Consider the following 23,111-nt stretch of genomic DNA (forward strand, 5'->3'; position numbering starts at 1 on the left):
TCTCCCCACGATATAGTGCCTGATGGGCTATCTTTTGATTATTCTTACCCAGGCCGGGTTCAAAGAATCCAAAGCCAGACGGAGTATCTCCGAAGATTTGAAGAGAAGCCCCGCTGGCCATTTTCTTTCACATATTTTTTTTCTAAGATTCCCGGTGATATAATTTCTTTTAGACAAAATATTTCTTCTTGAACAATTTGTGCACTGTGCTACATCGTTCAGCAATCCCCATACTTTTCATCTGCATACATCACATCAAAATGGCCATCGGAGTAGCAATTCTCGGTGCTGGCCTCTTTGGCAAAGACCGTAAGTAACAGAATAACTACATCTGCACAATGTCCACATGTACAGCTCTAACTGATTGGAAATAGAATACCTTCCGGCTGTCAAAGGCAGCTCGAGCTATACTCTCAAAGCCGTTTACTCCCGTTCTCAAAAATCCTCCACCAAACTCGGGGAAGAGGCTGGTGTAGATGCCTACTATGATAACCCAGAAACACCCGACAGATCTCTCAGCAACCTGCTGGAACGCTCTGATATTGACGCTGTCATAATAGCTCTTCCCATAACCGTGCAGCCAGATATTATTCGCGCCGCATGGAAAGCAGGCAAACACGTTCTGAGTGAGAAGCCGGTCGCTAAGGATTCTACAGGAGCAAGACAGCTTATTGCAGATTATGAGCCATACAAAGCAAAGGGTCAGGTGTGGGCCGTGGCTGAGAACTTTCGATTCATTGATCCCATCACCTATGGCACGGCACAGCTTGAGCGTTTGGGTGGTGCGGTGACGGGATTTCATGTCTCTGTTCACGATATGGTTAAAGATGGGAATCCATTCTATGCTACGGAGTGGTACGTGTTTTCCGTCTCTACTCCTTTCAATTAGTTTAAGCATCCTAATAACAATGTGCTCGATCAGGCGAAAGAACCCCGACTATCAAGGAGGATTCGTTCTCGATGGCGGTGTGCACTTTGTCGCTGGTCTCCGAGAGTTTCTGTCTGCATTAGGTGACTCCATTGAGAAAGCAGTCTCATTCAGTACTCAAATGCAGCCGCATCTTCCTCCAGTCGACACAGTCAACGGCGCTTATCTCTTGAAAAGCGGCCGAAGCGGTACCATCAGTCTCTCTTTCGGTATAGAATTCAAGAGCGATTTCCTGATTGAGGTAACCTCAACCAATGGCTCCGTCGCAATGACTCCTGCGGGTGTCAAAGTTGTTGAGAGGGGTGGATCTGATGGTGAGCGCAAAGAAGCTTTGAAAGAGTTCCCATTCAACACCGGTGTTGGGCTCGAGATTGAGGCTTTTGGAAAGGCTATTGAGAAGAAGGCTGCTGATCCAAGACAGACAGCCGAAGAGGCATTGTTGGATTTGGTCCTTATTGAGAAGCTGTTGACCGGTGAACAAGGAGGTGCAGTTTTGACTATCTGACTGGGTCATGATTTTAAGGCTCGTCTATAGTATCTACTTGAATCTGGAACAATCAATGAAAGTAAAAAGGATCATGTTTTTGAGCTAGTCCAGATCCCAGAATTAGTTATCTACTTGAAGAGTTCTCAGAACATTGCATACAATCAAGAATGTATCGTGAATCTTAATTTATGATCTTTCTTGAAAGCGATCTAAGTGTGTCACCCTCTTACCGATCAAGAAAACCTCGCATCTTGTGACCTCTGTCCATAATTTGACTCTCACACGAAAAGACATCAGGGCTTGATCTATTCCAATGCCGTATATGCAACTCCGCATTGAAAAACAATGGAGCGGTTCTTCGCGGATGGTCGGCCCGGGAGACAAGCAGCGACACGGCCAAGCGCGGAAATTCCCCAATTAGGAAACTTGCTGTATTCCTCCTCGTCTGCAGTTGAGAGGTCACAATTTGAAAGCTTGGATAGTTTCTTCCTTTTATTTTGAATCATTTTCTTCGTCATTTCCTATCATTCCACTTGATTTCATTCGGGAGAATACATAGCGAACAATCAATTGCATAAGGAAACATGCAGAACACGCGCACCCTCCTCAACAAAAACTGGCAATGGCGTCTTGTCTCTACAATTTCAGCAGATAAGAAGCAGTTACCCGAGTCTGTTGATTTGTCTCAGTGGCAAGAAGCTCAACACAGTCCCTCCGAGATCTATCTCGAGCTCCTTTCACGCAAGCTCCTTCCGGACTACAACGTTGGCCAAAATGAGCGCAGGATCCAATGGGTGGGAAGATCAGACTGAGAGTACAGATGCACATTTCCAACTCCTCAGGAGGCGGCAAACAGCGGGCACAAGCATGTTGAACTTTTCTTCGAGGGCTTGGATACCTTCGCAACTGTGATCCTGAATGGGGAACAGATTGCGAAGAGCGAAAATCAATTTATCCCTTTCCCGGCTGATGTGAGCAAGACATTGGTAGAGTCTGGGGCGAAGGATAATGAATTGATCATCCTATTTGAGAGCGCAGAGCGCATGGGTATAGAACTGGAGAAGAAGTGGGGAGGACGAACAAGCTTGATACGAGACAAGAAGAGGATGAACATGCGAAAGGCTCAGGTTTGATTTCCTTACTTCCAAGAAGTGGTCTTCGAAGCTGATTGGATTTCCTTTTAGTACTCCTGGGGCTGGGACTGGGGCCCAAAAATTCTCAACGCTGGCCCTCATCTTCCCGTTTACCTCGAAACCTATGATAACCGCGTTGATAATCTATCTGTCACATCTACCTTGTCAGACAACCTTGACTCTACAAAACTATCGGTTCAGGTGATAGGTGGACAATAAAACAATCTTCACCCAGGGAGCAGACTGGATTCCCTCGAACAACCTCGCACCAACAATGACGCGAGAAAGATATTTCGCCTGGATCCGTATGGCACAGAAGAGTAACGTGAATATGATCCGCGTCTGGGGAGGCGGGTACTACGAAACCGAAGATTTCTGGGATGCGTGTGACGAGCACGGAATCATGATTTGGCAGGATTATATGCTCGCATGCGGTTATTACCCTATACATTCCCGATTCTTGGAGAGTATACGCAAAGAGGCCGAATTGCAGACCATCCGTTTGCCCCGCATGTGCAGTATTGGGCTAATTCGCCGTGGGGTGGACCAACTGCTAACGACGAGACGATTGGTGACGTGCATCAATGGGATGGTACGTTTTTCTTCCCATAATTCACAGTATGTCACGCTAACAGTATGTAGTATGGCATGGAAAACAACTTGCTTACCAGGACTATCACACACTTTCCGGCCGCTTCATATCAGAGTTCGGTATGCATGGATACCCTGACATGCGCACAGTGAATGTGTTCTGCCCCGATCCAGCAGACCGTCATCCTCAATCTCAAACCATCGATTGCCATAATAAGGGCGAAGGCGCAGAGAAGAGAATTGCCAGATACATGGCCGAGAACTTCCGGTACACAAACGACCTTGAGATCTATGCGTACGTCAGTCAGTTGGTGCAGAGTGAAGCTTATGGGTAGGCCTTGAGGGACTGGAAGCGTAACTTCAAGGGAGAGGGAGAAGAGTACTGCGCTGGTGCCATTATCTGGCAGATAAGTTCAATTGCATTCCAAGTTTGAACGAAATTTTCGCTCACAACACTACCACTGAAAAACAGGACTTTATCTTAGTCATCAAGGCATTTGATTTATATACTGAAAATTTTGTTGAATACGAAAATGATTCCCGTCAGGTCTCCTTGTTGCCTGGACAGAATACGGACCTCGGAACACTCACCAACCCCAGTGCAGTGGACGCAGATAGTCTCATCATTCTATCGGCAAATCTGATTGATGGCAACGGAGCTGTTGTTGCACGATTTGTAGACTGGCCTGAACCGTTCCGCTACTTGAACTGGCCAAAGGGAACCAAGCTTACTACTACAATTCTGACTAGGCCTGAGGCTGATGGTTGGGAGACTGTAGAGATTGAGTCTAATAACCCCATCAAGGGTTTTTTACTGGACGTCGAGAGCGGTGAAATGCCCGAGTGGGAGGACAATATGGTTGATTTGCTACCTGGTGACAAAGTTCAGGTCAGAGTCAAGTGTCTGGAAGGCAGGAAAATTACGTTTAGATGGTTGAGTGACTGGGAGCACAAATAGTCAAGTTCTCTGTAGATAAATATTCATTATTTGATCCATCAGTCGTAATCATCTCAAAGCCGCTATTCCAAATATATGTGTCATATTTCCAATCATTCCTCGAAAGTCTCAGCTTGAGCCTCCATAACTCCACCTCCATTGCAGTAGACTTAGGGCTAACAGGATCACGCGACTCAAACAGAAAGGGTTATATAGATGATTGTTCATATAATGTCAGATGACATCACGGCTAGGGTTGCAGGGCTAGGGTAATGTCGTGGCGTCCTTAATTGAACTTGATAAGTTGATATACATGCACTAATTCATTTCTCGTCCTATCATATCATAGCAAGTATCTACTGTGCTGCCTCCGCCATTGCTGTAAATGCGTGAACACTTCCACGAGGCTCGAAGACATTCGGCCTCCACGCTGTATTGCCAGGAGCAACTTCTGGCGCGTCGCTGAGAGAGCCCCAGGCACCACCTCCAGGTCTGTGAAACAGTTAGCATTCTAGTCATTAAGCCTTTAGGGTGAAATACATACGAGTTGATAATGATACGTTCACCGGGCTGTACATTCAGCTCCATCTTTCCTCCAATGTTGATTGTACGCTCGGAGCCATCGTGTTCCTTCCTCACATACAAGTTCAATCCGGCCTGTCCAGGTTCACCACCTGCCATACCGTACGGGCGATAGACTCGTCGCTCGCTGAGCATTGATACCGACAGGGGAATTCTAAACTCGAGCTCTCGTACTGAACCGTTACCACCGTTATATTGTCCCCGTCCACCAGAGCCTTGGCGGATGGAAAATTGGCGAAGAATGACCGGATAACGCAGCTCATAGACTTCGGCATCTGTGATGCGGGTGTTGGTCATATGGCAATGTACTGCAGATGTGCCGTTCCAGCCTGGTCCGGCTCCTGAACCACCACAGATTGTCTCGCCGACACCGAAACCAGGGACAACATTTCCATCTTTATCCATACCGCCCATTCCAAAAGATATGATATTGCAGCAACCCTGGGAGGCAGCGCAGGCGTTGAAAGCTCCCAGTACCACATCCGTGATACGCTGTGAGGTAATGGGGTTACCTGCGCAGACAGCTGCATTTCCGGAAGGATTGAGGAGTGTGCCGCTTGGAATGATCACGTTGCAAGGCGCGAGACAACCTTGGTTAAGGGGAATGTCAACATTGATTAAACATCTCAGAGAGTAGATGATGGCTGAATGTGCAATGGCCTTTGGCGCATTCAAGCAGTTGAAAGTCTCCCGTCCGGTGCCGGTAAAATCAAAGTCGGCCGAGCCAGTTTCCGTGTCTATCCGGATCTCTAGGCGAATCTCTGTTCCGTCATCCATGAAATCGGAGAATTTCAATGGCTTGCCTCCTGTTTGTTTGCCAACTTTCTTCAAATACTCGCGCACGGCAACCTCAGCATTATCTTTGATGCCGTCCATATAAAAGTGCACAACCTGGAGCGAGTTCTCTTCGACCAAGCCGCGAAGAAGGGTTGCTCCCTTCTGGTTAGCAGCAATAGCAGCTTTCAAGTCGGATACGTTGTCGTTCCAGGTACGCGTACCACTGCATCCTGGGAAGGAAGCAGGCTCGTCATACAAGAACTTTCGCACAATATCTTCATTGAAGCGGTCCTCAGAAACAATCTTGAATCCCATTGTCATGGCACCTTCTTCATAGAGGAGTCTGCTGTTCGAAGGCATAGAACCAGGTTGGATACCTCCGATTTCGGCTGCTTGGTGTCAGAGACGAACCTTCATTCGCGGGAGTGAATCAAACTTACCATGGTGACCTCTTGACGCCACATAGAAAATAATCTGCTTCCCTTCAGCATCCCATACAGGTGTGATAATAGTAATATCGGGCAAGTGAGTTCCTCCTGCCAAAGGATGGTTGGTGCAAATATGATCTCCAGGCTGTAGTTTATCGGCAAATTGCTCGTGTTGATAACGAACCGCATATTCCATACCTATTCGTGTTAGTAGTCGTACGGTCTGAAGGTCAAGAGAACTCACTGCCAAGATGGACTGGGACGTTTGGAGCGTTGGCCACCAGCTTTCCGTCTGGAGAGAAAACAGCACATGAAAAATCAAGTCGTTCCTTGATATTAGTGGACACCGAAGTCTTTTGGAACATACGGCTCATCTGGTCAGCGACCGACATGAATCGGTAGCCAAACACCGAAAGCCGAATTGGATCAACAACCAAGGTGGATTCTTCGCCAGCAGCGCGTTTCTTCTGGGGTGAAACGTCTAGGATGACATGGCGTGATAGAATTGTGGCGTTAGCATGTGGTTCTACCACAATGGTTTGTGTTTTATCAATAATCATTGCTGGACCATTAATATGGCTTCCTGGTTGTAGGTTGCCCAAGAAGAAGACTGGAGTCGTGACATGTCCAACCCCTGTGAAATAAACGGCTGTGCTGGCATCTTGCTTTTCAGTTCCGATAGAAATAGCTTTGGTTGCCTTCAATTCAGCTTGGGGTGCCTCCGGTGCAACAGATAATGATTTTCCGACTCCACGGACACGCACATCCTCCACAACAATAGGACGTCCTGGGAATGTGAATGAGAACTCTCGCTTATGTTCTCGGATGAAAGCTTCCGCAAAGTCGCCATCTTCAGGATCCAAGATCATCAACAAGTTATCAGTACCCTGGTAGCGTAGATTCAAATAAACTTCATGATGGATTTGTTCGGTTGGTATGCCGTCGGCTTCCAGCTCGCTTTGAACCTTGGTCTTGAGAGCTTGGATGCGGTCACGGAGGGTTTTCAAGGATTGTTCGTCAAGGAATCCTGATGCTGGCTCCTGTGCTTCATGAACGACATCGGCCAATGCCATACCATATGCAGAAAGGATAGACGAGTAACGGTGAATGATGACTGTCTGGATCGACAACGACGTGGCAATAGCACAAGCGTGTTGTCCACCGGCACCTCCAAAGCATGCAAGGTTGTGTGCGGAGGTTTCGTATCCTCGAGCCTCTGTCAATGCTCGGATTGGTTTGGCCATTGACTCGTTAGCAACCTCAATGAAACCGAGGGCAATCTCTTCTGGAGATTTTGCTTGGCCAGTTTCTTCCTGGATTTGACGTGCAAGTTCTGTAAACTTCTGTCGGGTGATTTCCACATCAAGTGCTTCATTCTCATTGGGTCCGAAAATCTTGGGGAAGTACTCTGGAAGCAATCTACCGAGGAACAGGTTGGCGTCTGTCACGGTCAATGGACCGCCCTTTCGGTAGCATGCAGGTCCAGGGTGCGCTCCGGCCGAGTCAGGGCCGACAACAAAGAGGCCATGTCTCCAGAAGAGGACACTGCCTCCTCCGGCGGCCACAGTATTGATATCGAGCTGGGGAGCCATGATCGTCACACCAGCAGTGGTGTTTTCAAAAGTATGTTCGAACTTTCCATCATATCGAGAGACATCAGTGCTGGTTCCTCCCATATCAAATCTAGACAAACTAATTAGTTTACATTGCAAAGGACTTTCGATGACGTGACTAACCCAATGACGGGTCTAGGGTCTGCTGGATCAAAAGATGTACGGGCATGACCGACAACACCGCCAGCAGGACCGGATAGAATGGCTCGTAGACCGGAGAATCTATAATGTGTAAGCGGCTGACTCAATCAGGTAGCGTGCAATCCCAATAGTCATATCAGGAATTTTAGAATCGAAATTCGTTGCGAAGATTGAGAATGTTCACAAAGCTGGACTCACTTTTCGAAATTCACCAATCCACCATCACTCTGCATAAACTCGCATCGGGTATCTTCTGACCGCAATCCGTCTTTGAATCCAGAACGGAATCCGTCAATGTATCGTCGAATGACGGGTGTCAAATAGGCATCGGCGGTTGCAGAGGCGCCACGAGATGTCATTTTGATCATAGGAAGTAATTGGCTGGAGAGCGAAATGCTGGGGAATCCAACTTCTTTGGCAATGCGCTCGATGGCCAATTCGTGGTCTTTTAGAAGTTAGTATCAATTGCAGCTTATGTGAATAGTAGAACAAATAAAATTACCTTGGAATGTATATGAATGAACCAAGACAACAGCAATTGAGCGGTAGCCCTTTTCATATAAACTCTGAAGGTCCTTCCGGACCTTGTCCTCGTCCAGTTTCTCCAAAACTCGTACAACTTCACCACTGACACCACGCGTTAGCTGTGGGTCTGAATCTAATGAAGCGGCCAGAGCCTCTTTGTTTGGTGTTGGGTTTTGCTGGTAATCCTCAATGGTCACTCGTTCGTCAACCTCGACGACCTCCTCATACAGAACATCTGGTCTTCGAATATTGAGATCAAATAGATGAGGTCGCGACTGATTGCCGATCTCTAAAGCATCTTTAAATCCCTTTGTGATCAAAAGTGCTACTCGGTCGCCTTTGCGCTCAAGAAGTGCATTCGTGGCAACAGTAGTACCCATTCGGATACTGACACTAGAGAAGTCGCCTGTGCTCAGTTTTTCACTCCTTGGAAATGGCTTTCCTGTGGCTTGTTCCAGGATGCGGCGAATACCCTCGATTGGAGCATCTGCGTAGTTGGAAGGGTCTTGCGAAAGCAGCTTGACGACAATGTCATCTTCCCGGCCTTCAACAATACCTAAACAATCTGTGAAGGTGCCGCCTCGATCTAGACGATATTGTTAGTTGAGTCTCAATATCTACAGCATCGAATGATAAAATACCTATAGCTATTTTAATGTTCAGGCCGTCAACGTTGGCCTCTAGACGATGAGGAGCCATATTGATGTGTAGAGTTGTTCAAATTCTTGCTCTTCTCAAACCTCAATCGTCGAAATGGGGGGAAGTGCCTCTATTTCATATGCTGGCTCACGATGGTATGTACCCCTCAGTTGCCGTCCTCAAAGTATGCAACTATTCCTTCCAATTTTTTTTCTCGACTGCTGACCTTGTCTTTCGGTTCTTTAGGCAGGTCCAAACGAAGAAATACCGAGCATCAAGTCATGTCATGATGAAGGCTTGGCGACCCATTGGATGATATTCCCCTCACACGATCCGATGATTTTATTTCATCCCACGCAAGTCCAGCTATTACATGACTGGGTTAGTCAAGGTGGAGAAGAAAGCGGGACTGATAAGTGCGAATACCGGCCGAACAGGGTCGGGTTCTGGTCAGACGTGTTCCGAAGCCCTCTCTGTCGGGGACATGATAGCTCGATTGTCGTGGTTAGTGGCACTTGATGCCATTGGATGATGAATGAGGAGAAGAACCCGAGAGATAGGATCTTGGGATAATTCCCTTTGGTGTGAGTTTGGAGTCGAAGGTTGGCAAAGCCACTGGAAGGAAAGCGACGCCGGAAGCCGCGACTGGGCGGACCCACTCTGATAGGAAATGTCGCTCCGACCTTCCTGAGGGCCATCACCACTTTTACTCACCCTTTCAACTCATCAGCACGGTTGATATTGCTATCTCTTTGCTCGCGTGATAAGATACAATGCTCGAGGCTGGGCTGTCAATGACGCTTGTGCTTGCGCGTTCTGGTATCTCTCGCGTCGCTTGTATTGGACGTTTTGGTTGATGTCTGTGCTGCAACACACTTGTTATCTTTGGCCAATCTATCTATCGATCTTGATTGAGCTTCCCCGGATTGTTTATATCTCGGGTGTCCTGCCACTGCTCGAAACTCCAACCCACAGATGTCTTCACTATAACAACCACCTCTTGACCATTATTTTTCTTGACATATAACTGCAACGCTATGGAGAAAGCTGCTCAAGATATGAAGGCTGTACCAGCCAACGATGCCGAAGCCGAAAAGCTAGGCGAAATGGTTGTGAATCATCACGGCCCCGATGTGGATGTCGCCGCCAAATTCTTGCAGGAATTGGACCCAGCCGTGTTGGCTGAGCCCATCACGCCAGCCGAAGCACGCAAGTTGTTGTGGAAGATTGATTTGATCTTGATCCCCTTGATCATGAGCACATGTGTGCTGGCAGCTGTGGACAAGGTCATCATTTCCAACGCTGCCATCTACGGAATGAGAGCGGATACACACCTTGTCGGAAATGAGTACTCATGGGTTGGCTCGATCTTTTACTTTGGATATCTTGTGTTCGAGTATCCAGCCGCCTTTCTCATTCAGCGGCTTCCCGTGGCAAAGTTCCTTTCTGCATGTCTGCTAGGATGGGCCATCATCTTGATGTGCACTGCAGCCACTAATGATTTCGCTGGCTTGGCAACAGTGCGGTTTCTCATGGGCATGCTAGAGTCTGTCGTCTTTCCGATCTGCAGCATCTTCACTGTGATGTGGTGGACTACGGAAGAGCAGCCTATTAGACTTGCTTTCTGGTTCAATCAGGTGAGTACTTCCCACGCGTGGAAAATATGGACACTTCTGACAAAAGCAGCTTTCCTCTGTATTTTCCGGGCTTGTCAGCTACGGTATCGGTCATACACACACCAGCCTTCCGCCATGGCGCCTCTTGTTCATTGTACTAGGAGCTTTCACAATCCTCTGGGCTGTGGTCGTCTATTTCTTCATGCCAGATTCGCCCGTGACATGTTGGTACTTGACCGATCGCGAAAAATATGTCGCCCTCGAAAGAGTCAAGAACAACAATACGGGTGTCGAGGATAAGAAAATCAAATGGTATCAAGTGCGCGAATGCCTAACGGATCCAAAAACCTGGCTTTTGGTATTGTTTTCCTTGGCGCAAAACATTCCTAATGGCGGTCTCGTCACATTCGCTTCCATCATTGTCTCGGGACTCGGATACTCAAGTCTTATCACCACGGTTCTCGGAATCCCAACTGGCGTACTAGCCACCGTCTGGCAACTCGCTCTGTCATTCATCGCAGCCCGGTTCAAGAACTCTCGTTGCATCGTTATCGCTCTAGCGAATCTAGTACCCATGACCTGTGCCATACTCATGTGGAAGCTGCCTCGATCCAACCAACATGGACTTCTCGCAGCATACTATGTTTTCTATACATACTGGGGTCCTTACGTCCTATCAACATCCCTACCCATGGCCAATACCAGTGGTCACTCGAAGAAACTAACCATGAACGCCGTCTTTTTCCTTGCATACTGTGTCGGCAACATCATCGGCCCTCAGACCTTCCGCTCTTCCGATGCCCCAACTTATTCACATGGATACGAGGGTCTACTGGCTTGTTTGGTTGTTGCTATTGCCTGTATCTCTGCGTACGGCGTGCTATGCCATTTGGAGAATAAGAAGCGCGACCGTGAGCAGGCTACTGGGGATCAGCATGTTGTAGCGGTAGATCCGTTTTCGGATTTGACGGATAAGGAGAAGAAGGACTTCCGGTATACTTACTAGTCGATACACTACTTGACTAGAATGTCAACTCTCTATACCTCAATACTCTGTTCTATATAGGTCATCTAGCTACAATATTATGTTCAATCATCCATGACTTTAGAACCAATCATATCTCCACTACTCCGTACTTATCCACAGTGTACTGACCCCGGTCCTTCGTTTACATACAATAGTTAACCAATTCCTGGGGCCATCCCCAAATTCGTAACTCGAACTGTCAATGCAATGTCCACCTTAAAACCCAATCCCACGGTTCCACATGATTTCACCTAATTCGTAGTGCGATCTGTTCTATGCAGCATTGCAGTCAGAAAACTCGATAGCGATAAATAGCGTTTACATGGCAGACAATCATCTCATTGGCCAGCCCACGCAGACACGCAAAGTGCCAGAGGAAGCTCGGAGCGACTCCGAGATTACCCTTAGAGTCGAGGCTAACAACATCCCACGCAAGTCTCCACTTTTCTAGATAAGCCCTCCCGATAAGAATTCTTCCCCAAAAACTACCAACGAATCAATCAGCCTTTATTGTGAGGCGCCTATCAGACTTACATTTGGATATTGCGGCATTAGTAGCGGCCCTAGCGGGTCTATTGAGCTCTCCACTTTGATGTCGGAGGCAGAAGTGAGGTATTAATTCGAAAAAAAAGTGCGGAGAGCACTTCGTGAATTGCGCTAAAGGGAGCTTGAAGCGAGATTCGGTGTTTTGCTCTCATGATGCGATACTTGTCAGCTGATTGACTAGATTGTGTGAGATATGACCCTTAAGTGTCGAGAGTATAGAATATAGTCTTGCGAATGAAGGTACTTGGATAGGCATCTTTCTGGGCATTCACTTCAAAGACACGATAGAAAGTGAAACTTGGATTGATATTCTAGAAACTCAGGATACATCAGTCAATATGACAATCTCTCCCAACACAAAAATCCTCATCGTCGGTGCCGGCGCGTTCGGCACCTCAACAGCCTACCACCTCTCCCAACGCGGCTACAAATCCATCCGCGTGCTCGACCGCCATGCAACGCCTTCCTGCGAAGCTGCCTCAACGGATATCAGCAAAGTAATCCGCAGCGACTACAATGAACCGCTTTATTGCAAAATGGGTATTGAGTCGACCGAAGCATGGCGCGATTGGGATATGTTTCAGGGACTGTATCATGTTCCGGGGTGGATTTTGAGTGCTTGTAACCTCTCTGTACCGTTTGTGGAAGGGTCTGTTGAGACCTCTAAAAAGCTTGGAGTCGAAGGGTTGGAGATCTTGACCCCTGAGCAGATTCGGGAAAGATTACCGTTGGTGACGGGAAAGTTGGATGGATGGAATATTAACGTGTGGAATCCGACGGCGGGCTGGGCAAAGTCTGGTGAGGCTTTGAGGAGGATGGCACTTGCGGCGGAGAAGAATGGAGTAGAGTTTATTACTGGTGATAAGGGGTATGTTCGGAAGCTGAAGTATGCGTCTGATGGAACTACGTGTAAGGGTGTGATTACGCAGGATGGGACAGTTCACGAAGCCGATCTCGTCATTTTGGCTGCTGGTGCCTGGATGCCGAGTTTGATTGATCTTCAAGACCAATTGACAGCCAAGGGACACTCAGTGGCACATATTCAACTGACTCCGGCTGAGACAAAACAATATGCCTCTCTTCCGATCCTCGACAATCTTGAGCTAGGGTATTTCTTCCCACCTCAGGAAGATGGAATATTCAAACTGGCTCACAGCCAATTCATCACAAACACCACAACCGACCCAGTATCCGGAATAACCACGTCCATCCCACATACCTTCGTGCAATCCCCCACAGACGACTTACCCCTCGAAATCGAAGCAACGATGCGCCGCAACCTACGACGAGTGTTCCCCGAACTAGCTGATCGCCCATTCTGCTATACCCGTCTCTGCTGGGACGCCGACACAGCCGACCGCCATTTCCTCGTTACTCCCCACCCAGGCCAACAAAACCTCTTTATTGCCACTGGTGGCTCCGCGCATGGTTTCAAGTTCCTACCGATTGTTGGCAAATATATTGCAGATCATATTGAGGGAAAACTAGATGCAGGTATTGTGCATAATTGGCGTTGGAGGGCGGGCGAGAAAATGAACACGAAGAATTTGGCGCATTTGGATCCAGAGTTGGAGTTGGCTGATTTGACAGGGTGGAAGGGGAGGAAAGAGCGTGAAGGCCGCGTGAAGGCAAAGTTGTAGTTTGTCTCAATTTGTCACGTCTAGCATAATATACAGTCAAGAATAGAACGACACGAGAAGACCTATGCATTTCTCAATCAGCATTCGATAAAACTTTCTCGAACAGATTGTGTGTGCATATTCGGAGAAATGCCGAGTTACGCTGGGCGGTGATTGGCCAAATTAAGAAGAATTGGAGTTCACGCTAGCCTATATTAGCGCTTCCCCGCGTTTTTCTGATCTGGTTTAGCCAATCATGCAAGATCCATCCACAATCAATAGGCCAATAGATTGCTAATAACTTATCAAGACTCCACTTATGTTAGCCAATAATTGCACATCTCCTAGATACCCATCAATCTGCCCGTCTGGCCGAGTCAGAGTTGGAACGTTCACGAACAACAACGACATCGCACAAGACGATACATACTATATACATGCAGTAGTAGCGCAATATGACGTCTGACAGAACACACAGTCAAGCAATCCCAGTATCACGGACGAGGACGGGCTGCAGAACCTGTCGCTCGCGCAAGATCAAGTGCGATGGTGAGTCTTATCGTCCTTCTTGGGTCTAATGGGAGCCCCGCAAGTTGACTTAGCCTTTCAGAACGACGGCCTAAGTGTCAACGATGTACAAAAAGCAATCTAGACTGCAGTTATGGCTTACAGCTCATCTGGCATGAAGAGTCATTGTCAAAAGGTGTTTGTCATGGACGAGCTGGTGTTTGGTCCAAGAGTGGCCGACGCAAAGATGAAACACACCTTAGATCTCGGGAGTCTGATCGACGATGTGTATCAGCTACGACAGGATCCACCAAAAGTCGTGGGGTATTTTTGAACACGACCATGAACGACGTTAAATTATACTTTGAGTATGGGGGCATGGCAGAAGAAGACGGCCAAAACGAGAACCAAGCCTCGATGCCGAACGAGGGTCATCAACATCCGGGAAATCTCTCCCTCTCACTTCCAGTCTTGAGTACCACTACCCTCGGCCACCTCCGCACATTTGACTACGACTCAGCTCTGTTATCCTACTATGAAGCTGTAGTCTGCAGTTCGAGCACGTTACTAGATGACGCCAAGAACAATCCATATCGACATTTGATTCTGCCCATGGCTATGCAATCTGAGGGGTTGTATCATGCTACGTTAGCCGTTTCAGCTCAAATATTGCGCATCGCTGATCCACGATTCCGGTTCGCTGCTCTTGACCACGGACATAGAGCTTTGAGGTGTCTTATTGCGAGTCTCCAGCGCGGACAGTCTACCCCTAAGTATACAAACCACAAACAAATGTCAAATGTAGAAATTGACGAAATTCTGGGCCTCGCGTTGATGTTGTGCTGGTTTGAGATTACGGATGGCTGTCGGCCGTCGTGGGTGACGCATTTGAAGGGTATTCATACACTGATTAATCAGTATCAAGATGTTTTTATCAAGAACAGCAGGACGTCGGATGTCAGTCGGTTTTTCAGTCGATATTTTTCCTTTCATTTGGTTTTGGCGCGGACAACGTTTCGGGTTGAGGACGATATAACGTTTACGAAAACAACTTCATCCAAGAACACCGGAAATACAGAAAAGACAGATGCTATTATGCAATACTACCCGTCGATTTCGAAGCTAACCGATTTCTTGTCGTTAGCCATGCCGCTCGAAGACCTAGACCAGATCGACTCGTACATGGGATTCAGCAACTCCCTTCTCCTCCTCATCAACGAAGTCGCCGATCTCGCATGGAAATATCATTCCAAGGAATCCGTTGAAACCGATTTACCATTCGTGCGAGAACAGGTATGGCGACTACGAGCATCGCTAGAGACATTACAGCAAACACCGCCGCCGTTGGCCAATAATGGTCGAGTCAATGGGGCGTCTTTCTATCCTTTTACGACAGGAGAAGACGAGCTCCTTGAGCGGACTGTGGCCGAGTTTCAGGCTATTGCAGAAGCGAATCGAATTGGGGCATTGCTTTTGCTACATGAGGTGTGCGCTTCGAGGTTTCAGAGACCGGATCTTTTTAGAATCCCCATGTCAACAGAAACCGAATCAGCAGATGGCTACCATTCGGCATCAACAGACTACAAAACTCGTTACGTACGCGAAATCCTAGACCCCATGATCCAAAACATCAACCACATCAGTCGCACAGCCGCACTTCCCTTGTGGCCTCTCTTCATTGCCGGATGCTGCGTGACAACCGAGGAGGACCAGATAACGGTAATCAAGATATTTGAACAAACTGAAAAATTGAAACGATACGGTGTACGTCCCCTCCCTTATCTTCCTTCTGGCTAACAATCTAACGATTTTGGTTTCAATAGAATATTACCCCAGCCAGACAAGTCATCGAAATGATCTGGAGGCAACGAGATTTAGGCGTACAGGATGATAGGAAACGACGGCATACCGCTGCCATAGCTAGCGGGATATACGATTCGAATACAATGTCTTCGCCATTCACGACGAAAGGGATGCAATCGTTTGAATGGGAACGGGCGATGCTGATGATGGGCGGGTTGAAGCTGAGCTTGACTTGAGTTGTGCTCGAGAGAAGCTACAGAGGTGATTGTTAACATAATATATTACACTATATTACAGTATATAGTCGTATACCATAACATAAGGTATCATATCATATACCTGGATCTTTTTATGAATGTAGTACTCTCTAATACTGCATTTACAGGCCTATTGCAGGCACATGGGCTCGGACATTTTCGAGGTCAATCCGCTTTGTAGATTCTTAGATAACGGGTACCGTAGCAACAGCGAAGAATATGAGGCCATCACTAAGATATACTTCATAAACACTTATCATCCTCCACCGACTAGAGGAACTCTGTCTTCATCGTCAACTGCTGATGACTGATACAACGGATTGTTCGTAATGGCATCAATTTCCTCCTGCACACCCTTCGGCATGCAATCATCAAACCAACTCTGAAGCGCCATGACGGTCGCCCTTGCACTATCTACAAAAGATGGGTGGTTTGCCAACAATCTCTCGTGACGCGGTAGGTTTTTTGGGGTTAGCAGTCAGCCAACCATGTGATGTTGCCAGTGAAACCCAATATGGGAGGAGATACTACCAAAATTCATGATTGCCCTGCCGAAATCCTTGGTCCTTTTTTACAATCTATTTGCCTCCGTCAGATCACCCTTCAGGGAAAGATAGTCATACAACAATTATAAATATTCGAAGACATTGGGATATTCTCTATACATACACGTAGTTCAAGGTCATTCAACCTCTAATTGGTTGATGCTGCTTTTTTACTTATATTGTATGCCAGGTTTCGCGTGGGAGAGCAACGTGGATGGAAGTTGAGCTTCTGCAAGAGGAACAACATGTTCTATTTGGGCACTGTTTTCTCATCCCTCCTTCCCAATAGGTAGTTACTTATACTACAAAATCTCCTTCGCTGTTCCTTCCTATTTGCATGTTGTAGATTTCCTTTCCTTCTTAATTGCTCTTACTCGTCTTCAGAAACAATTTACGGTGCTTACACCGTTATTCTATACACCGAGATATCAATAGCTAATGATACATAGACAAACACCGCCCAATCATGAAAAAAATAACCTGCGTCAATATAAACTCAACAGAAACCGCCTTCGCACTTGATCAAGGTTCGCATAATCAATCACTGATTAGAAGTCTTCCATACATAAGCCGATGCATGCCTCTCAACCCAACTCTGATCATCCTGCAGCGTAAATGTGGGATATAAATGGCCATCCTTTGACTGTGAAGATGACTCACTACCACGAGACATGCCCAATTCCTCATCAACTTCGACGACGATATCTGTTTTGACTGTTACGCCAACACCGGTGCTGTGGCGGGTGTCTCTGCTGTTAACCGGCGAAGGCATACGTGCAACTAGATTGATTGTATGCGAAGGACCAGCTGCGCTAGGGACATGTTTGCTCTCATCATCCACGGTATTCAGAAGGTAACTATCATCAAACAGCGAGTCAAACGTCTTATCCGGATCGACCCGGCTGCCATCCGTCCGGCTGAGGTTGAATCGTTGCTGGAATTTGTTGCCACGCTTCATTTCTATTTCCTGCTGACCACTACTGCTGCTGTTCTCGTTTGAGTTGTGTGGATTACTGGAGTGTGAGCGGCTCCAGGGGTAGCCACCGTATCGGCCTTCGCGTCTCATGTCGACGAATGTGCGGAGGAAGAGGCGGATGACGGGGGCGCAGGTGGCGATTAGGATGCCGTAGTTTTCGATTCTGGCCGTCAGTCAGTAAGAAGTAGATGATGTAGCAGTTGGATACTTACTTAACCCAGAGAATGAAGGTAACGATGTTATCTGCAAATATTTGTCAGAAGATGCCATATACTGAAGGATTGAATGGACGAACAAGTAAAATCGAGTCTGTCACCCAGCGATTGAAGGAGCTGTGTCATTGTCAGCATGTTTCTTATCTCTGCAGATAGTACACATACATAAGTCTTGACAATTGAAGCGGCGCCAGAAAGCACAAGTGGTCTGTCAAATGGTCAGTCAAGTTGCTTATACGGTTTGATTGGATCAAATACCCAGAAAGAGTCAATGTCTGCCATATCCGACGAGACCGGACGTTAGGGTTAATCTTGCTGAACTGCGCCCAGACAGAAACACTAGGATTGCGTTGTAGCGTCTGAATGAAGAATTGCCATAACTCAAAGGCCGAGATGCCGGCGAGATACATGTCGATTATTGTGTTGAAAGCTAATCCCAGGTGAGCTGTGAAGGAACTTAGCAGATGGAGGTGATGGCGTTTACCTCCTTGGACATATCCGATAGTGGTCTGAACATGAGGTGACTGGCATTTCACCGATCCATCACTCGGGAGAGGATCCCACATGTAATGAAAGTATTTTGTTCGATCGGTCTATAATAGTATTCACTCAGTACTGCTCTTGCCATGAACTGATATCATTGGGGCTTACAGAGTGATAAGGATTCGGTCCACATTGCACCACGATTTGAACAATAGTAATCGAGTTGACAACAATCTGGACAATCATGCAGATGATAATCGAAATACGTAGTCGTCGATTACTGTTGGCGAAACATGATAGAAGAAACCACATCATTCCTGTTCTTGATATCATGGCGGCAGCCACGGCTGTAAACGATCAGCTGTGCATCACACTTCGAACCGAAGGACAGACATACCACAGGGCTGGGAAGCAAAATCATATCGTAGCGCTTGCACCTTCTCTTCGGGCGTCAGGTAATAGAAGTGTCGCCCCAGGCCCCAATTATAACTGCACGCAGAACCCACGAGTCAGTATAAATCCCATAAAGAATGTTAGATCAACTACCTATGCTGTATCAAAGTCATGTGCAAGATATCCACGGTGTACCCAAAGAAGAAGAAAACATCTTCCAATCCCCATATTCTGCCAGGCGCGGAGACTTGAGGTAATGCCCATCGGATCCATGCTTTCACTGCGCATCTAAAGACTAGAACGGCGCCGACCAAGCCGGTTAGGACCTATGAAACGTGAGTATGTAAATAGCCTGAAGGAAAAAGTGGTCAGTATCGGGGTTTCGACATACCCAGCAAGCTCTGAAAATATCAGTACCTTTTAGCAATTAGCATCCAAAGCTCAAATCAAGAGAGGTATGTTAAGAACTCACCGACATTGATATCCCCTTCATCTGGTTGCGGAACATCCATCTTGTTATTGAATTTATGTATAAACTGCAGGCCCAGTCCCTTGAATCAAGATATTCCTCCCAACTAGAAGATAAACGGAAGAAAGAGGCCTTCTTTTCTACCCCAGCTCTAATCTTAACTTTTTCTTTTTCCAATTCTTCTAGTACATCCTCAACCCCAAGGCGTGATTAATTTTCGGAATTTTAGATTCTAAATGAAAAAGCAAACATATAGCCCTTGACCTGGACAACCGACGAGTTCCTAAGGAATCAATTGCATTCAGATCCCAAACTTTAAAGAAGCTTGGAGATTAGTAGATCAGAGTTCAGGAACACCAAACAATTGATACGAACATATAGGACTCGTTCCAATTTCCAAACGATGGGGTATGGATTGATGAACCGAGCTGCGTAGCACGCGAATTATTGTGCTCGGAAGATCGAGACCCTGTGGGTAGGACAGTGTGATGGATCGATAAAGGGGATATCTGATGATGTGCATAGATGACTAGAGTTCAAGGTACGTACTGTGTATTGCAATTACATCATAATTTTGGTGGCTGTTTAGCTGCCAGGGGTTGCGCAGGATGGATGAATGGGATGGACAATGCTCATGTCACAGTCGCCAGTTTCCCCGCCATGGCCTGGCGTGTCACCAAAAAGAATGGTTTTTACTTGGTATGGATAAGAAGGAAAGATTTTATAGGCTGCTTCGTGTGTGTCTTGGTGAAGCGAGCCATTATGCTTCGGAGGAGGAATGTGTGCAGTGCGTTCTGTGGTCATAGCAAGGGTGATCTTCCCCATGCAAGGGATGCCGGTCTCCGAACCATTTTTTCGTTTTGACTTGGTCAATAGTTTCACGCTTCGGCTCTGTTTACAAGGCAATCGAAGGCTACGTAACTTCTCGTCGTTTCTACGGAGTGCAAGTCAGCGCAGCCGACAATACAACCCTTGTCATACCTAACATTCTTGGACAAAACAAACAAGATCGGAACACTTAAACGTCTCTGAAAAGACGAGAGATTACCGGACTCCACGCTCAGTCAGCTAATCAGTCAAGATTCTCATAAAACAATCAATTCATTGTGGCGTGTCGGTAAACTCGTCTGCATTCCGTGCAGATGTCTGCAAGTTGACCACAAATAGCGCCAATCGCTTATTCGGTACGACAAAGGTCAAAGTGCATATGCATGATAAGCTGCCAAAATAGTGTTCATTTAGAAAAATAAAAGCAATTAGGTCCTGGTTCGGGGAAGAACCGGTCTCATTGTTAGTTCTAACGTCCAAGTGTAGTGGCGAAGTAGAAATGTGATAGATTGCAGAGACCGGAGTGTTGTGGTAAGGTTCTTAAAGGGATCGCCCTTGCAGATTGTTTACAAACTAGACTTAGCGCGCATGATCGCACTATTTATGCATCTCGTTTTAGTTGCATCGAGATTAGGCATTTGTCGTCAATGTTTCGGTCAGAAATCACTACCTGGTAGGGTTTGTTGACCCTATCAGATCCGAAATAAAGACATGGATTATCTTCTAGAGGCAGTAGCTACACTGGAGTACAGCATGGAGTCTTCCCCATGTAATCCAAATCTGATATTACCTAGTTAAGGGTATTGTTATATTTTTCCGCATCTCAATCAAGCCCTCTCCCGCCTCTGGATATGCTTCAAAAGTCACCTTCAACCCGCACAACGCTGCCAATCTCGTCCATTCCGCACTGGACCGCAATCTACCACCGTACAGGGTAATCATAGTCGCATGCATCTTTCCATAGCTCTTATTCTTTGTAAACTCCTGAATGATTAGCCGCGAATACGGTGCCATGGCTTTCGACACCTTTTGCATCAACTCCAGGGCATTGAGATCAGGCAAATTATGAAATATATGACTCAAGGAATAATTCAACGCCCCTTCAACCGGCTGTGGAGTATCACTTGCGAAATTCCATTCCATTTGCGTGACTTCCGGGACACTGCCAATATCTGGATTGAATTCTTGAAGCACCAAAGCCTCTTTCATGAGTGTGGGATACGCCTCCTTGAGCTCGAGGAGCATTTCACCTCTCCCACCTCCAATATCGACCCAGACAGTGTCACTCTCAGTTCCAGAAACTGCGCCATCCAAATCATAACCAAAGGACCTGACTCGGTCGGGCATTTTTCCGAATTTCCCGAATTTGCCTACCATGAATTGATTAAAGCTATCCATTCGGCCTTGGTGCGCCATGATGGAGTACGTATGCTCCTTTGCGAGGTCGTTTTGACCCAGAAGTTTGTAGCCGTATTGTGTTGGGGTTTCGAGCGCTTTGAAGGGATATTCAAAGTTGGTGTCGATTAGTTTTCGCATTAAGAATGCGCCTGCGAACATTGGTTCGGTTGCGCTGATCTATTAGCTCCAAATTCATTCAAGGATGTTTAAGGCTCTTACAAGTGAAGAGCTCCATGTTGAGCTGATGGCATGCTAACCATGTGCCGGGTAATGTCATTTGCTTCAAATAGGTCGTCTTGAACTATATCAACCAGGCCTATTGACGATATGGCAAAAAGGACGTCATCTAGCATTGTCAGATCCATTCAGTCAAGTGTCTAATCCAATACGTACGGGTCAATTGATAGCCTATATCAAGCATTAGTAAAAAGAATTTTTCTATATCTATACACAAATTAGAGGATTGACATACAGAGCGGCGCCTGTTCCTTTTCAACTTGACTTCTCTCCTCATTCCGGGAATCAGTAATCTGTTGCGAAGTAGCTGGTTTCCCAATCTTAACCAGTATCGAGAAAAGATCAAAGTATACAGCAACCGGAATAAAGCTCAATGACGCGGTCTGCAAACGTAAGCTGATCTGTTTGATTATCATTCAATCACCGAAGTTACATACTACAGTCGTCGTAGAGGCCAGGATTGCTCCGACAGGTGGTATCATTTTGCTCTTCTCGCTTGTAATTCATTGAGAAAGTCAAATTGAAAGTCTGAAATTCGGACATTTTATCTCGCCTGGCATTCAGTCTATTTTTGAACATCTGTCAGAAAGAAATGAGCATGGAAACAGCGTGGCAGGTTATCAGACGCGTGGAATATCAACCGCGTGTGATAAGTGGCACAGAAGTACAGAACGCAAGGGATGAAAAATGAGTCTCTTCCTTGACTGGAAACTTGGAATTAGGGCTGATCCATCCGGAAATTCCCCGGCATAAGTCAACCGCGTAATGGTGCAAATGGCAAAAAACGCATGTATATTTTGTAAAATAAACACAAGGGTGGGTTAACGCCCAAAGCCCCGAAACTAACTTCGTAGCGTGCCATAGTCTCGCAAACTATCGGATCAATCTCAAAGGAGGAAAAGGAATGAGATGCGATCGACGAGATACGTTCGATGCACTTCAAGGCTGGGCTTTTAACTTTGTTTACTTTTGCATTTCCCCCCTTTTGAGGCACTTTTTACTCCTCTTGGCCGGATATCGTTCCGACGGACCATTTTTCAAGTTTTTGCACTCGGAGTTACTTTGGGTATGGTACCTATCGACTAACTTGGCGAACGGGGCATCCCTAGATAGATGAACTATCCAGGCTTGGTCTCGCTGTACTATGTAATACCATGTTCAATTCTATAACTAGCCCGATGCCCCATACGTCTTTATGGGCAAATGTTTTGGCCCACCTGAAAGAATAATAAGGTATGCAGCCTAGGCCGTGGTCTAGAATACCCATGTCGAGTCTACTTCCGAGATGTCCTCCTATCTCCAGATCGCCAGTCAGGTTATAGGCCGGAAATCAATCATCCTAATCAATCATAAATGCTCGAAGTAGTGGTAGCATCAAGTCATCACGGAAATACGGTACGGTGTCAGGGTG

General features: G+C 46.7%; 9 protein-coding genes across 9 annotated transcripts; 6 read left to right on the plus strand and 3 right to left on the minus strand.

The window, feature by feature from the left end:
* Positions 1-260: 260 nt before the first annotated feature.
* Positions 261-1,433, plus strand: EYB26_007601 (uncharacterized protein; the record flags this gene model as incomplete). Its single annotated transcript, XM_054266867.1, has 3 exons — positions 261-309; positions 375-855; positions 923-1,433. The coding sequence occupies 3 exons, from the start codon at positions 261-263 to the stop codon at positions 1,431-1,433; spliced, it is 1,041 nt and encodes a 346-aa protein (XP_054122842.1).
* Positions 1,434-1,999: 566 nt separating this feature from the next.
* On the plus strand, positions 2,000-2,767 carry EYB26_007602 (uncharacterized protein; the record flags this gene model as incomplete). Its single annotated transcript, XM_054266868.1, has 3 exons — positions 2,000-2,209; positions 2,258-2,542; positions 2,600-2,767. The coding sequence occupies 3 exons, from the start codon at positions 2,000-2,002 to the stop codon at positions 2,765-2,767; spliced, it is 663 nt and encodes a 220-aa protein (XP_054122843.1).
* A 55-nt stretch (positions 2,768-2,822) lies between these two features.
* Positions 2,823-4,097, plus strand: EYB26_007603 (uncharacterized protein; the record flags this gene model as incomplete). The annotated part of the gene is made up of 4 exons (XM_054266869.1): positions 2,823-2,982; positions 3,042-3,140; positions 3,191-3,470; positions 3,569-4,097. 4 exons carry the CDS (start codon positions 2,823-2,825, stop codon positions 4,095-4,097), a joined length of 1,068 nt encoding a protein of 355 aa, XP_054122844.1.
* Positions 4,098-4,432: 335 nt separating this feature from the next.
* Positions 4,433-8,841, minus strand: EYB26_007604 (uncharacterized protein; the record flags this gene model as incomplete). Its single annotated transcript, XM_054266870.1, has 8 exons — positions 4,433-4,568; positions 4,621-5,824; positions 5,876-6,061; positions 6,108-7,546; positions 7,600-7,698; positions 7,816-8,062; positions 8,120-8,728; positions 8,784-8,841. The coding sequence occupies 8 exons, from the start codon at positions 8,839-8,841 to the stop codon at positions 4,433-4,435; spliced, it is 3,978 nt and encodes a 1,325-aa protein (XP_054122845.1).
* A 977-nt stretch (positions 8,842-9,818) lies between these two features.
* On the plus strand, positions 9,819-11,403 carry EYB26_007605 (uncharacterized protein; the record flags this gene model as incomplete). Its single annotated transcript, XM_054266871.1, has 2 exons — positions 9,819-10,418; positions 10,468-11,403. 2 exons carry the CDS (start codon positions 9,819-9,821, stop codon positions 11,401-11,403), a joined length of 1,536 nt encoding a protein of 511 aa, XP_054122846.1.
* Positions 11,404-12,308: 905 nt separating this feature from the next.
* On the plus strand, positions 12,309-13,610 carry EYB26_007606 (uncharacterized protein; the record flags this gene model as incomplete). Its single annotated transcript, XM_054266872.1, has 1 exon — positions 12,309-13,610. The coding sequence occupies one exon, from the start codon at positions 12,309-12,311 to the stop codon at positions 13,608-13,610; it is 1,302 nt and encodes a 433-aa protein (XP_054122847.1).
* Positions 13,611-14,044: 434 nt separating this feature from the next.
* On the plus strand, positions 14,045-16,135 carry EYB26_007607 (uncharacterized protein; the record flags this gene model as incomplete). Its single annotated transcript, XM_054266873.1, has 3 exons — positions 14,045-14,138; positions 14,200-15,860; positions 15,920-16,135. The coding sequence occupies 3 exons, from the start codon at positions 14,045-14,047 to the stop codon at positions 16,133-16,135; spliced, it is 1,971 nt and encodes a 656-aa protein (XP_054122848.1).
* A 1,107-nt stretch (positions 16,136-17,242) lies between these two features.
* EYB26_007608 (uncharacterized protein) lies at positions 17,243-19,280 on the minus strand (the record flags this gene model as incomplete). Its single annotated transcript, XM_054266874.1, has 11 exons — positions 17,243-17,840; positions 17,890-17,920; positions 17,973-18,009; positions 18,058-18,100; positions 18,151-18,322; positions 18,377-18,485; positions 18,544-18,722; positions 18,773-18,864; positions 18,922-19,094; positions 19,160-19,185; positions 19,241-19,280. The coding sequence occupies 11 exons, from the start codon at positions 19,278-19,280 to the stop codon at positions 17,243-17,245; spliced, it is 1,500 nt and encodes a 499-aa protein (XP_054122849.1).
* A 1,571-nt stretch (positions 19,281-20,851) lies between these two features.
* On the minus strand, positions 20,852-22,182 carry EYB26_007609 (uncharacterized protein; the record flags this gene model as incomplete). The annotated part of the gene is made up of 5 exons (XM_054266875.1): positions 20,852-21,635; positions 21,683-21,809; positions 21,857-21,871; positions 21,936-22,083; positions 22,138-22,182. 5 exons carry the CDS (start codon positions 22,180-22,182, stop codon positions 20,852-20,854), a joined length of 1,119 nt encoding a protein of 372 aa, XP_054122850.1.
* Positions 22,183-23,111: the final 929 nt, after the last annotated feature.

This window comes from Talaromyces marneffei, chromosome 6 (assembly GCF_009556855.1).
Source record: "Talaromyces marneffei chromosome 6, complete sequence".
Taxonomy (NCBI): Eukaryota; Fungi; Ascomycota; class Eurotiomycetes; order Eurotiales; family Trichocomaceae; genus Talaromyces; species Talaromyces marneffei.